General features: G+C 37.1%; 1 protein-coding gene across 1 annotated transcript; it reads right to left on the bottom strand.

Annotated features, from left to right (window-relative positions):
• Positions 1 to 903: 903 nt before the first annotated feature.
• Positions 904 to 4,373, bottom strand: LOC103441494 (uncharacterized). Its single transcript, XM_008380177.4, has 4 exons — positions 3,817 to 4,373; positions 3,470 to 3,625; positions 2,472 to 2,897; positions 904 to 1,998 (listed from the first exon to the last, which is right to left on the bottom strand). Exons 1-4 carry the CDS (start codon positions 4,144 to 4,146, stop codon positions 1,042 to 1,044), a joined length of 1,869 nt encoding a protein of 622 aa, XP_008378399.3. The 5' UTR covers positions 4,147 to 4,373; the 3' UTR covers positions 904 to 1,041.
• Between the last annotated feature and the right edge of the window lie 10,177 nt (positions 4,374 to 14,550).

The raw sequence follows: 14,550 nt of genomic DNA, 5'->3' as shown, positions 1-14,550 counted from the left end.
TACATGCCCGAGGGCTTAGGACTTGGATCTGGTTTGAACACTGACGATATATTCAAATCGGATTCAAGTACTGAGAAAGCCTTTTAATAGTCATATTGCTAGAAATAACTTGCATATAACTGGAAGTATACAACATATTGAAAAGACAAAAACAAAACAAAGAAGGTCGGGCAAGGTTAAACCTTATCGGGTAAGGTTGCTCGTCTTGCAGGTTCCTATCTTTGTAGTTTTGTCAAAGGTCTGAAAGCTTAGAGGGATAGAGAGAGAGAGATTACAAAAGATGAATCGATACTACAGCAAGGTTGAACAAGGTAGCAGAGCTATTACAAAGGTTTGAAGGGAGGGTTATCCCGTGAGGGATGAAGGCTTGTCCCGAGAGGGATGAAGGCTGACTACAGCTTTGTTTTGAAGGCAAATCTGGCTTTGAGCAGAGTTTGTGCTTGCATTTGTTTGTTTGATTGAGTGTCCTTATTCTTGGTTTTTCTTTCTTCTTATATAGACAACTCAGCTTGGCCTCCTGTAGCAGCAGCCTTGCCCGAATGCGGTTTGAGGGTGATGAGCTTTTTTACATGTACTGCCATCATAAAGTACTTTATGGGCTGTGTAGCTGATCAGTCTATACCACTTGGCCATTGGGTAGGTAAGCAAGTGGTCTTCATGAGCTGCACCAAGTCAGAAAAGGCCCTTTCTGCCTTCTGGGCTTTGACTGGGCTTCGGCTGTCCTCCCTTTCGGGCCTCCTTTTGGGCCAGCTCCTTTCTTGAGCCCAAAGTTAACTTTTAATCCAAACATCAAGTTTATCATGCTCGGTTATGTGTTTTAACCTTACATGATATTGTATGATTGGTTTAAAGTATTGTCATTTTAGCGTTCTAGTTGTGTGTAAGTTGTACTCGAGGTTATGCCACAAATTGGAATCTCACTGAATTTTTTTTTTTTTTGGTTACATCTCATTGAACTTTCTACCTAGTTCCAATATGTCAGAAAATGTCAAGGAATCAAACCCTTCTGTACAATTCGGCTACTTGATTTCTAGTCACTCTTCACCTGAGAAGAGAGTAAGTGGAAGAAGTCGAAGATGTCGACAAAGTGGAGGAGGAGAAGGACGACAACGATGATGACGATGACGATGATGACGAAGAGGAGGAGGAGGTGTAGTGGAACTCGATCTGCAAATGCCGGTGAAGAGGTAAAATAGAAGATGCACTCTTCTTCTCTTCCTCCTCAAGCTCCTTAAGTGGTATTGCCGCAAGAAATCTTTTAATGAACTGTCTACAGCACTCTTTTCCACTGCATATTACTTCTAATCTTTCCTCTGAATCATCCTCTACTTTCTTTGTTTTCCCATGCATGATGCTCGAATTGTCGAATTTTAGTATGTATGCCTGGTTACACCCCTCAAAGAGCCTCTCGCCCAAAGAGTCAATCATATAGTATGCATCGGCTTCAATCTTCAGAACGAAAAAGTGGTCGTTCCAACTTACTATGTATATCCTCGGTTCGTAAGACTTTGTGTTTTTATTTATTTCATTCCATATGTCATCAAACGACATGAGTCCCTTCAAGCTCTCGAACTTCTCGGGGCTGAAGAATCCAATAAAGGATTTCTCAGGCAAGACATCGAGAGGTCTAAGATCAGCTTCCAAAACTGTTTCAAGGTCGAAGTGTTTGTTGGGAAATAAATTTATGTAGGTCTCGTTGCTGCAGAGTTTTTGCCACTCTGAGGAACCTTGTGTGATGAGGCTGTCGAATTTGGATCTTGTAGGCATCAAGTGTTGATGCAAATGCAGCCAGTGCGCAATGACCGCAACTAGCGCTGTGCAGGCACTCTCTCCGGCGGCCTTTTCACTCCGTTGATCAAAGGAGGCAAAGAACACATTGGTCGTGAGCTTTGCTTGCCCATCTCTGCTTTCTACTTCCCTTTCTTCCCATCTACTTGTGGTGTAATTTCCAAGTTCATGATCTGATTGTGAAGAATATTCAGCAGTACTATTTGATTCCTGTAGAAAAAGAAAAGCCAGATGAGCTAACATTTGGAGCATCATTTTATCTTTTTGGTAAGAAGCATTGATCTATAGCAAAGCTGGAAAGGCTAAGATTGTTTTCTGAAAACCAAAAATGCTTCTATCTACGTAAGGTAAAAAAACTTTAAAGTGCTTCTAGGTCAAACAAGCGCTTTCTAGGAAAGCATCTCCAGGTGCTCTTTTAGGAAGTGTTTGGTCTTAAAATAAAATTTTCGCAATTCTAGCAAAAGTGTTGACTACAAAGAGTCTCAAACAAACCCTAAAACTATTTAAGCTACAGTAATGACTAACTGCAAAACCCACATGCAACATATTTAATATCCTCTCGATAAGTCAATGTAGATAGAGATGAGTGTTAAATCCGTTACACGTAAGTTTTTCTCCTACTAAACACAATTCAAATAGTAACACTTACACAACATTACCCTAAAAAATGTAACATATAATACCTTTACAGAATCAGGGAGATTATTGTCAACAGCTCTACTAGTCTTCCCAACAAGGAGCTCCACTTTTCTCCTAGGCGGTCTTCCATTCAACCACTTCCTCTTCCTCAAGAACCAGCTCTTCTCCCCCGAGTCAAACTGAGTCTCGTGACTCGGGAAAGATCCTGACTCACCCTTTGAATTCAAGTCTGCATTGACATCACTGGATATGAGTCCGTTCCCCGGGGACCCTTCTGAGTCACACAAGAATGACTCGTGCCAATCACTCGTGACTTGGTCCCCACGACTCATCCTCTCATTGCTTGACTTTCTAAAGCTCCTGAAGTAGCTTACCCTTCGAGTCAATTTCCCCTTGTCTGACTCGGTCGAGTCTTGACCGAGTCCTGCCGAGCCATGCGAGTTTCTGACCTCAGCAAAGCTTAGACAAACCTGCGGCTCCATCAAACATTGAAAGTCCATTAGCTTACACAGAAATAAAATGACAGGATTAATGGATTATTAATTTAATTACTAAAGATTGATCATAAGTGTGTTGGTATGAACTAGCCACTTGGTACTTCTGAGAAACTTTCCGCTGTTACATTTGCTACGTGAGATTATCAATGAATTAGAATTATAACACATGCACTTATTTATTAGTATAATTCTTCACATTTATGAAATAATTAGTCATACGTGATTAATATGTAGTGGTGTTACGTGGTGTTACCAATAATGAAACGAATAGACGAATAAAAAAAGTTGAGGGGAAACAATACTGGTCATTAATATTACCCAATTAAGACCAGATGATCTCATAAACTGGCTTTGCCTTAAATGGGATTTAAAACAGCTAATTAAGCATAGATTTCACAATTAAGAAATGTAACTTTGTTTAGGTAAAATTAGACATGACTAAATAACGGAAAACCAGATTAATCTTGTCTGTAAATTTGCAATTAATTAACTTAATTACCAGAAATTAAAAAATGAGGAAAATAGCAAAAATGAAGTTAATTTACCAAAAGGGTAGCTTCGCTGGGAGTCGTCCCCTCCATTTTCAAAGTAACAGAGAGCTTCCTCTGAATCTGAGAATCCATTGTCGATGGCAATTCTGCTAGATTCAACGAAACCGTCCCGAAAACCACCATATTACTCTTCTGTTCTGTACTCGCTCCCTGAAATTCACAAACGCAAAAGAATAATCAATTTCAAATATTCAACAAATAGAAGCAGAACCACATCGGCTTGAGCTGATGTGCTCTTCCTATATACCTGAATTCGAATAGTTTAAAGCAGAACATCACTTGTATAGAGAAAACAAACACAAACCCATTAATGCTTAAAAATCAAAAGATTAGAAACTTACGTGTAACAGGGTAAAAGTCAAATCCCAAGGACAAAAGTTACCACCTTGCTTCAACCCAAAATTACAGAGGTTCTGAAATTCGTCATCCCATTCAATGACTTGACGACTCAAAAATCTATGGCTGGTGTAGTTTTTCGGATGCCTCGACGAACTTCTTCCGTAGAATGGAACCAAAAATCCAGGCCCTCCAGGCTTATACCCTTTCCATTTCACCTCAATCACACCAACTCTATCTTTCTCCTTGTCAAAATTAAACCCTTGCAGCTTCAATTGGCTCACCTTCACGTGAAACCTCTTTGTTCCCCCACCCAGCCACGGCGACCACTTCATCTTGCGCTTGTAATTATGATACGATGATCCAACCACATGTCAATCGAACTCAAAACTTGATGACCTTTAGTCGTCTGTATCAGAAAGCCAAAAAGTTACAAAACGACCGACGACGGATTCAGCTTTTTGAATGGTTTCTTGTGATGAAAATGTATGAATTTATGAATTCGGTTTTTGGGAAATCAAAGAAAGGGGGTCTTTCTTTATTGGGTCACAGTGACAGCTATAATTTTCTAAAGCTTTTGCATGGCCGAGTCTCTCAAGAGAGTCCCCAACGACTCCAAACCCCGCGTTTTATATGATTCCGAGTGTGCGACCCAATTGGCCATCACTTTACACGTTCTTGGATCTTCCACTCAAGTGTCACGTGAATATACGACAAGGATCATCTGGCAACGGTTCGACAGGTTGGTTTGAGTAATAGGCTTGGGGGAGTTTAATCTTCAGCATCGAAAACTCTTTGTGGCCTTTCTGTGGCCTTTTAACTTGGTGACATTAAGAATTATCAGAAAGACAGGTTAAAGGTTCACTTCTAACAATACCGTTATTATTCTCAACTTGGTAATTACCATTATGAGGCTAAACATACCCTCTCCTACTTATTAGTATAGATAATATTTATTGTTTAAAAAATAAAATAAAATAAATAGAAAAATAAAAGAACATCGACAGCCACCCAAAAAAGGATACTACTTTCTTCTTCTATTGCCAGGTGTTCTTGGATATACGATGTTATAGATAATATTAGAGAACTTTAACGAAAAACTCATAGTACTGTTCACTTTAACGAAAAACCACATTTTTACACTAAAAAGTCAATCATGATACTATTCACTTTACTCTTTATTTTGTCCTTATCATTAAAACTCAAAATTTTCAAGCCATTTTCATTAGTTTTCCTATAATATTAAGGAGAAAAACTTGTGTGCAATATTCTAAAAAATTGTTAGGCAATAATGGGATAGTGGTAGCCGCTAGGCAGTGGCAGATTTAGAAAATATTATTTGGATGGCCAATATGAATAGCGCGTAATTTTTTTTGCATGCATGTCGACAGATGCTAATAGCTTCCTAGCGAGCATGTTGACTAATGCCAATAACTTTTGAGCGAGCATGCCGACAGATGTTAACGTATGCCGAGTGAGCCTATCAACATATGCCTATAGCAATGCATACACAGGCATGAGGCTACAGCTACCCAACCTAGCGCTCATAGAGGCAATTCGTCGAGCAGTTGGAGGGAAGCTTTTAAGGACATCTTAGATTTTTAAGGGGCAACACACAACTCTTCTATTGAGAATTTCCAAACTTGAAAGGGTCAGCTGACTCACCTTACCCCAAAGTGGATCCACCTCAGTCGCTAGGTGGTGAGTTGGTAAAAGATTTGGTCTATGAGCTTCTTAGGAGAATAAATGATGGAGAAGTATTAACCCAAATGGACAAGTAAAAAGGTAGTGTTTGAAGGAGAGAAGTATATTATGATCATAATAAGATTCATGATTTTGTACTCAAGATCTCATCCAAGGAATTAAAAACTGGATGTCAATAAATTCAATGCATAGTCGCAGAAAAGATTATGATAAGTTTTGACTTATGTTTCGACTAATATAACAAAAAAATTGTAATTTACGCATTATGGTGTAGAAATCTCACTCTAATATTACTTAAAAGCAAGACTAACCTATTGGCTTGATGATTTTGGTCAATTAAACCCATAGGATTTGTTCAAACCATAGTTGGATATGAAGGTGATACAAACTTGGGTGCAAAAGACCAAACATATTGTTTTGATCGACCAGTTTAACCTTTGTAATTATAGTACATTTTTTATTCATGTATGATTATGTTATTGAGGCCTTGCCCGTGGGAGACTTGGGGAGTATATTCAAATGACTGACTAGATCAATTTATGGACCTGGTCTTTCCTTTCTTCTCTTCTAATTCAAATTATTTGAGTTTTAAGACGTAATTTATTGTATTAAGTATAAGAAAATGGAAGCATAGATGTGGAAAAACGTAAACAAATTAGAGAAAGGTTGGCTCTAGCATCCATTTTTGGTGTTGTAGTACAACATGTTGCACGAAAGTTTGTCTCGTTCGAGGGATTTGGTGAATTAGAAGTTAGCTGTCCTAAAACATTGGAAAGCCTCCAATGAGATAAGTTAAGCTAGGATATCATATAATCCTTTTAAGTAAGTGGATGAGTTGCTTTTTTTTTTCCGGTAACATGGAAGAAGAAAAACACTAAGAAACAAATAATCTAGCTATAGCAACTCAAGAGCAGTCATCCGAAAGAGTTTGAACCAAATAAGAAGGAGGCTCCACAAGCTCTTGAAAAATTAAGCTAATATCATATAATCCTTTTAAGTAAGTGGATGAGTTGCTTTCGGTCGTTCTGTTTAATTAATATTAGAGGGCTAAATGCCACCTAAGTGGATGAGTTGCTTTCGGTCGTCTGTTTAATTAATATTAGAGGGCTAAATGCCACCTAAGTGAGATTATCTTCTTCATTTGGCCTCATTAAATATGAAAGACAAATTTTTAGGGCTTTTTAGGATGGAAATAGAGGATGAGGATCCTCTCTAGATCCTCTTTGTGAGGATTCCGGGAAAAACTTCATCGCGTTCGTTTGTCGTATATAATGCGGTCAGTTTTCGTCAAGTACTGTTTGTGTTCAATTTTAAATAAAAAAAAATCAAAATGATTTCTGACTACAGGATGACAAATTGATAGAAGATGAAGTGATCCCTGTAATCCTCACAAAGAATATCTGAATAGGATCCTATTCCGTAATAGAGAGAGGGAGTGAGAGTTGACCACATCGTACACTGCCAGACCTAACTTTAACTCTACCTAATTCAGACAGGTTTTATATTCTCATCATAATCTAACTAAATTTTATTGGTAGTATTACAATTTACACATGTAACTAAATTTTATCTGTTGTTATTTACCGTAAAACTTCTCACTATGGTAGTATTCCTAGTTTTCTTATTCTCTCTCACGGCGTCCTCTATCTCTCCCCGGCCCTCAAACTTCTCACTTTGTCAAACCGAACAAAATTACGCTACAACGATATTGGTTTAAGGGCACAATTCAAGATTTGTGCCTTCTCAACCGATATTTAGCACAATAGGCAATTATTTGTGTTCTCTACTTTACAATAATTTCGTGCCTAAGCAGGGCACAAATACTAAATAAATATGTCCCAGCACATTGTGGGCACAATCACCGTGCCTTATGTAGAAAGAAATCTGTGAATATCCATTTCAGAATGAGGATTACTGATATTGAATGGCACCAATAACTGTTTCGTGACAAAATTCCTGATTAATGGACACATTTGTGACATCGTGCCACTTATATTTGCTTTTAACATGACAAGTACAAATAATTAAAAGATCGTACTTATGTATTTTCATTTGCAAAGAACACGCATCAAGTTTTCGTGCCTCAGAGAGCACTAAAAGCAAAAATCTGGCCCCTGACATGAACTCATAGAGCACAATAGATAAAAATCGTGCTTTAGATTTCAATTATGCAAGCGCATGCGTTTGTCTTATCAGTTCATCACAAGTACATGTCACGAAAAGCTTCAAATGTGGCATGTTGTGTTTAGTGTGTATTCGGTATGGTTACCGCATTAAAACTTCTATATCAATTACTATGTCAATGGAGCCCCAATCACCGTACCAAAACCTCCATCATTTCAACTTTATACTCATCACCCCAACAAACTTGAATTATGAACTCCTTATTGAGTTCCACATACATCTTCCATGAAGCCCCAGTGGTAAAACAAGAACCCCTGCTATACTCATTATACAAGCAAACATTTTTTTTATCTCCTTAAGGATTCAATCTACCTTACTATCATTCCATCCAAGTTTTTTGAGGTTGATAAAAATCATTGAAGTTTATAACAAGGGTCTAGAACTTGGCCAAGAAAAATAATAAATGATTTCACATTCTCATAACTCCCCCAATACTTGTTAAATTTCCACATTACTGTAGAAGCCACCCTTTGCACTGTAGTATTGGTAGCATATTTTTTATTCTCAATCTCTATTTGTAATGCAACCACTTGACCAAGTATCAAAATTGATGTAACCTTTTTGGTTGCACTAAGTTTCAAAGTGTTGGTTATTTACTTTATTTTATTAAAGATTCAAAACTTTATTTATTATTATTTTAAATAAAAATATGAAGAGTCATAACCATTAGAGAAGTCATGTCTTTTATTAAGGGATATGTAGAGTTTTATAAATAGCGAACTCCTCAAACAGAACAAATTGGATAACATATGTTCAAATGTTTTCCTTCTCTTCCTACTATAGTGCTCATGTATAATCCTTATTATCTTCCTACTCATCTTGATCATCAATGGGCAATTGATCACTATTTGGCACCCCGTCTACTGTAATCGTGCTTATGGATTAGACACTCTGTGAGATTCAAGGGTTGTATCTTAGAGTTGTAGATGGCCGTTATAACCGGCACGTAGAGATGTGTCTATGGCTTTAGGACAATGACAACATGTCTCTCTTGATATAACAAGCCAGATCATTCTTTACCTTTTCCTTTTTTACTGCTTTATTTATTGATATATGTGTTTGATGCATTTAGGTATTATCTAATTGATCAAATTTACATGTGTATTATGATCATAATCATTTATATTATCCAACAATTAAAGTTGTATATTACATCTCTATTGTCGTGGAAAACGCTATGAATTTATATGTGTTGTTATTTTGGTTGTGTGATCAATTATCGCAATTTATTAAATTCTTAATTTCTTAATTTCTTAATCAAATGTTACAAATTGTGAACTATATGTTGATTGAGTTTTGCTTTGTTGAGCTTTGGTATCACAATGAGAATAAAGTCACAAGAGTAGATTAATATTTTCTCTTCATTGCAAGACATGTAAGTTACTCTTTGAGAACAAACAAATAATATTAAACTTTTCTTCAAGGTGTGTGTAATTTACTCTTACTTTTGATATCTTATATATACTGAAATTGATTTGACATTTTCATGAAATTAATTTTCTAATAAGCGCCATAATGTGGGGGTATGTTTCATTGCTTGTCTCCATGTTTATTCTAGTGAAGCTATGATGATTATGCACCTTAAGCAACTTATATGTGAAATTATGACTAAAATATTTTTTAGCTTGTAGTTAGTTATAACGTAGGTTTACTGATGATCAAATATACGACCAGAAAGAAAACCTACATATACCTTGTGAAGGCAATCATAATAAAATGATTTGTTAGCCATTTATCTGCATGTCTCATGGAGACTAACTACAAAATTGTCGAGGGGGATATGCTTAAGCCCGTAAGGGAGTCACCTAAGGAAGAAACCCAACTTCTATGATTGGAGATCCCATGAAGGAAGTTCAATGTGGTAGAAACAATCCATATTGCGTGACTCATTATAGCACTCATATTATAATGAAGATATCCATGAGAGATATTCTTTTGCTTACCCTAGGACTTTAGTGCTATTTTATGTGGCGTTAGGAAGGGTATTAATCCTGAATGAGTTTTGAGGCAGGCAATTTCGCAGGGTACAAGTCAAATGTACTCTTGGAAAACTCACCTAATTGAGAGTAGTTGTGAGGCCGCGACTGTAAGGATTAGGCTGTTCTCTAATAACTCTCATGAGAATCAAGAGTAAGCGCATGGCCATAAATACTGCTAACCCGTGCCAATTTTTCGATTGGTACCATGTGTGTTACATTTAGTAATCTAGTCAAAAGGAGTCTAGTTCAAGACATAGTTCACTATGATTCCTTCAAATGAAAGTTGTTAACACTAAGTTAGGTTCAAGTCCAAAAGACACCTACACCCATTGCATGGTATACAAGTTGCCCAAATTTCTTCCATTAGTATCTATATGTTTATGTCTTCTACACTTCTGTGGAGTTTTGAATCTTGTGGGGGATTGTTGGTTATTTACTTTATTTTATTAAAGATTCAAAACTTTATTTATTATTATTTTAAATAATAATATGAAGAGTCTTATCCATTAGAGAAGTCATGTCTTATTAAGGGATATGTAGAGTTTTATAAATAGAGAACTCCTCAAACAGAACAAATTGGTTAACATATGTTCAAATGTTTTCCTTCTCTTCCTACTACAGTACTCATATATAATCCTTATTATCTTTCTACTCATCATGATCATCAATGGGCAATTGATCACTACTTGACATCCCGTCTACCATAATCGTGCTTATGGATTAGCTGTGAGATTCAAGGGTTGTATCTTAGAGTTGTAGATAGCCGTTATAACCAGCACGTAGTGAGGCGTCTACGGCTTTAGGACATTGACAACATGCCTCTCTTGATATCACAGGCCAGATTATTCTTTACCTTTTCCTTTTTACTGCTTTATTTATTGATATATGTGTTTAATGCATTTGGGTATTATCTAATTGATTGAATTTACATGTGTATTATGATCATAATCATTTATATTATCCAACACAAAGTAGAATCATGAAAATTATGAGAAAGTGAGAGTAGACCCTTAGGGTGCGTTTGTTGCGCTGGACTATCTCGGACTGGACTAGCTTCAAGGATTAAGCTGGACTGGCTTAGACTAGACTAAGTCGGATTAACTTAGTGAAGTGTTTGGTGCAGTGTTGGACTAAGAAGCGGGATAATAACAAATTCTAATATTATATTATTTAATCTATAAATTATTAATATTTTATTATGATCTTATCTTTTTCTCCTTCTTTTCCTACCATTTCCGTCCCACTCTCCCTTTTCTCTCAGTTCTTCGTCCCACCCTCTCCCTCTTTTTTTCCAACCAGACCTCTCAATTCCTGTCTTTCTCTCATTCCCGGTCAAGCTCCTTATCAATTCCAGTCTCTATTTCTCTGTCCTCCCTTCCTCTCTAGCTGTGCGCTGTTCGAACGGAACCTCACGGCTCCATTTTTCCCGACGAGTTGCAGGTTTCCCGACGTGTTTTCCGGCCAACCCTCGTTGAATTGGATGAAGTTAGCACCGCCAAAAAATTCCTCACCATCCCTGGACCAAGATCTTAGCTTTGCATGTTCGAATTTGTCATGGATTCGAAGAAGCCCAAACAGGCCGAGACTTCCAGACCATTTTCCAGCCACATTCGACCTCCTTTTGGCCTCGATTCAGGTAGAATCGTAATCTTGTCACTCCCAGCTTCAATTTGGTATATTTTTTATGAATCTGCTTTCGGTTTCTGGGTTTTTGGCTTTTTTGGGTTTTCTGGGTCTCTGACTTGGAAATCTTATGGACAGACGAGAGGGAGGTGGGGAGAAAGACAGTGGGAGGGCAAGTTCTCAGGCGTGGGGTGAGGCAAAGTGAGGGGAAGCGGGGAAACGGGACTAGCAATCCCCTCATTTTCGGGGGCTCTCGCAAAGCCCAGTTAACGAAGGATTTAGTCGGCACGAGTCCGACTTAATCCCGGCTTGCACCAAACATGGGTTATTAGTCCTAGCCAGTCCAGTCCTAACTAAGGAGGTCAAACAAACGAGGCCTTAAGGTATTAGGAATATACATACAGATAATATGGCAGACAAAGATAATAAGTGACAAGCTGAAGCCTGAAATGGGAGGAGGCTTAAGGATCGGTAAGTACTTCAAAATGGGATTACCTTTGCATATTTTACCATTTCATTTTGGTAAAATGAATAAAGCCATCTATAACCACTTAATATAGGTCCAAATCAACCATTAACAACCAATAATCATACAGACTTTGAGTTGAAGAATCAACTAAACATAAAACTAACAAATTTATTGATTTAGGGTTTCAGAAATCACCTTACAATTGACCCACAGTTCGTCGGAGAGTATGATACGGAGAGCTGGGATCGAGAGACAAAGATGAAGGTTAGAATCGATAAGATAGAGTGTCGATGGGAAGATATGGGAGATAAAACAAACAAATTTATTTTTTACTTTTTTCAGTATTGTGGATAATGATATTGAACACCAATACCATAATAGAAAATCTCGGTTTGGCACAAATATTGTGTCATTACCGATTGTCACAAAAATTTGACATAAAATTGGTATGGCACGGTTGGATTGGCACAATAATATATAATATAAAACAATCCACCCCTAGTTGGGTTATATGTTTCCAAATATGATGTTTGTATCAAATTAGTTTCCTCATTCCACTACGAGGTTTGTATCTTTAATTTTTTTTTCCGGTGGGACTGCAAAAGATAAAGCTGCATTATAATTTTTAATGGTACTATTCACACACTTCTTTTTATCTTTCATATGGTCATACATTCTCTGTTAATTTTTTGTCCTTGATATTCTTCAATTCATTGTGATGATAAAAAATTGAAAGGAATGTGTTGGGAGCAAAAAGACATGTGTGGATAGCATTACACTAATTCTTTTCCTTAAATTTCTCCTTTCTCTCTCAATTCTTCTCTTGCTCTTTCAAGGACGTCTCTCGCCAAATCTCCCTTCTCGATCATAGGTTTCAACTTTACTTCTCTAATCATCGCAGGATCTTCCTTCTTCGTCTTGTCTTTCTGCCACTTGCTCAACAACGTTATTATGCATCAGCTCACTGCCGCTTGCTCATACTTAATTTGAGATCTACTCACTTTGACTGGCCACCTACTCACGTGCTCTTGCTTGACTAGTCGACGATACATATTCAACTTAACCTGAGATTTTCTCGTTGTCACTTCGAAAGCAATGTGGTTGGTTTTTTCTTTTTTATTTATAAGTAATTTTTCATTTGATTTCTTTTTTTTTTTTGAATTTTCGATTAAATTGTTTTCCTTATTTAATTTTCAAGTTCTTGCACAAACCGACCCATTAAACGCGCTTGCACCATGGCCCACAACATATGGCACAAATATAAGTGCCCCTTATAGCAGAAAGCACAATAGCTTTTGTGCCTTTCGTCTTACATTCTTTTTTTGAACAAATCAATATTATCTACACTAAAGGAGAGAGGGTGGATTTATCACGATGAGTTAGCAATAATGTGATTCAAATTCGTCTTTGGCGAGAATCGAACTTAAAACCTTTCACTAAGTGGTTTCGTCTGACATTCTTATAGTGTTATTTCCCTGGCTTCGTCAAGTGAAGCCATATCTCGTCGACCATGATTTTTTTATAATTTCGTGGATGGGTCTCACCCTCTTCCCTCTCTCATTATTCCCGAAACACAGAGTCAAATGTGAGAAGATCATGAGATCCTAATCTTGACTCTGCTACTAGGATTCAACAAGATCAACTCATTGTTAGTTCTCAAAAGATAAGTGTTGTAAACACAAAAAGATACACAACTGAGTGTATATAAGATGGTAGCAACAGTTGAATATCAGAGTGCGCAATGAACAAGACTACAAAATAATAAGAATATTACTAAACAAACAAGAATGCCGAAATGGCAACAAAATCTCAAAAGGCTACATTGTGACTAACTTGTTATTCATACTAAACTATAACCTATATTTATACACAACAAAACCTAGAAACGCTAATTTGGATGGGCTAGGTCCATATACTAAATTAATTAACAAGCAAATCTAAATAATCAAATAACCATAAAATACTAATATTTTTCAACACCCCTGTCAAGCAGATGTAGACTAACTCTGTTAGGCTGACTTGACTTGGATGTTGGATGTTTCAGTTACAAAGATCTCCAAATTGCAACTAACAACTATTCGTTAAAGCTAGGCCAAGTAGGTTTTTGCTTTGTTTACCAAAGGAGTATCCCAGATGGGACTCAACTAGCTATGAAGAAGTTGGAAGGCAGTGGTCAAGGAAAGAAAGTGTTTGGAGTTGAAGTTAGCATCATTGGCAGCATCCATCATCTGCACTTGGTCCTGCTCAGGGGCTTCTATGCAGAAGGATGTCATCAACTTCTGGTTTACAATTACATGGTAAATGGATCTCTTGATAACTGGATTTTCAAGAAAAACAATGGAGAATTCCTATTGGATTGGGAGACAAGATTCAACATACATTATGTACGGCTAAAGGACTAGCTTATCTCCATGAAGATTGTTCACTGTGAGATAAAGCCTAAAAATGTTCTCCTCGACACTAATTACCTTGCCAAAGTCTCATATTTTGGTTTTCCAAAGTCTCAAATTTTGGTATGGCAAAGCTAATGACCAGGAAGTAAAGCCATGTTTTCCCAAAGTTAAGAGAAACCCATGGGTACTTTGCACCGAAGTGGATCAACTACACAATATCAGAGAAGAGTGATATGTATAGCTATGGAATGCTATTGTGAAAGATCATTAGGGGGAGAATATAACTATGACTCGACAGAAACTTCAGGAACAAAAAATCCCATTTTCCATCTTATGCCTTCAAGATGTTGGAAGAAGGCAAACTAAAGGACATCCTGGACACAAAAC

The sequence above is a fragment of the Malus domestica genome, chromosome 08, assembly GCF_042453785.1.
Source record: "Malus domestica chromosome 08, GDT2T_hap1".
NCBI classification, from domain to species: Eukaryota; Viridiplantae; Streptophyta; class Magnoliopsida; order Rosales; family Rosaceae; genus Malus; species Malus domestica.
This window is presented reverse-complemented; position numbering and strand designations above follow the sequence as displayed.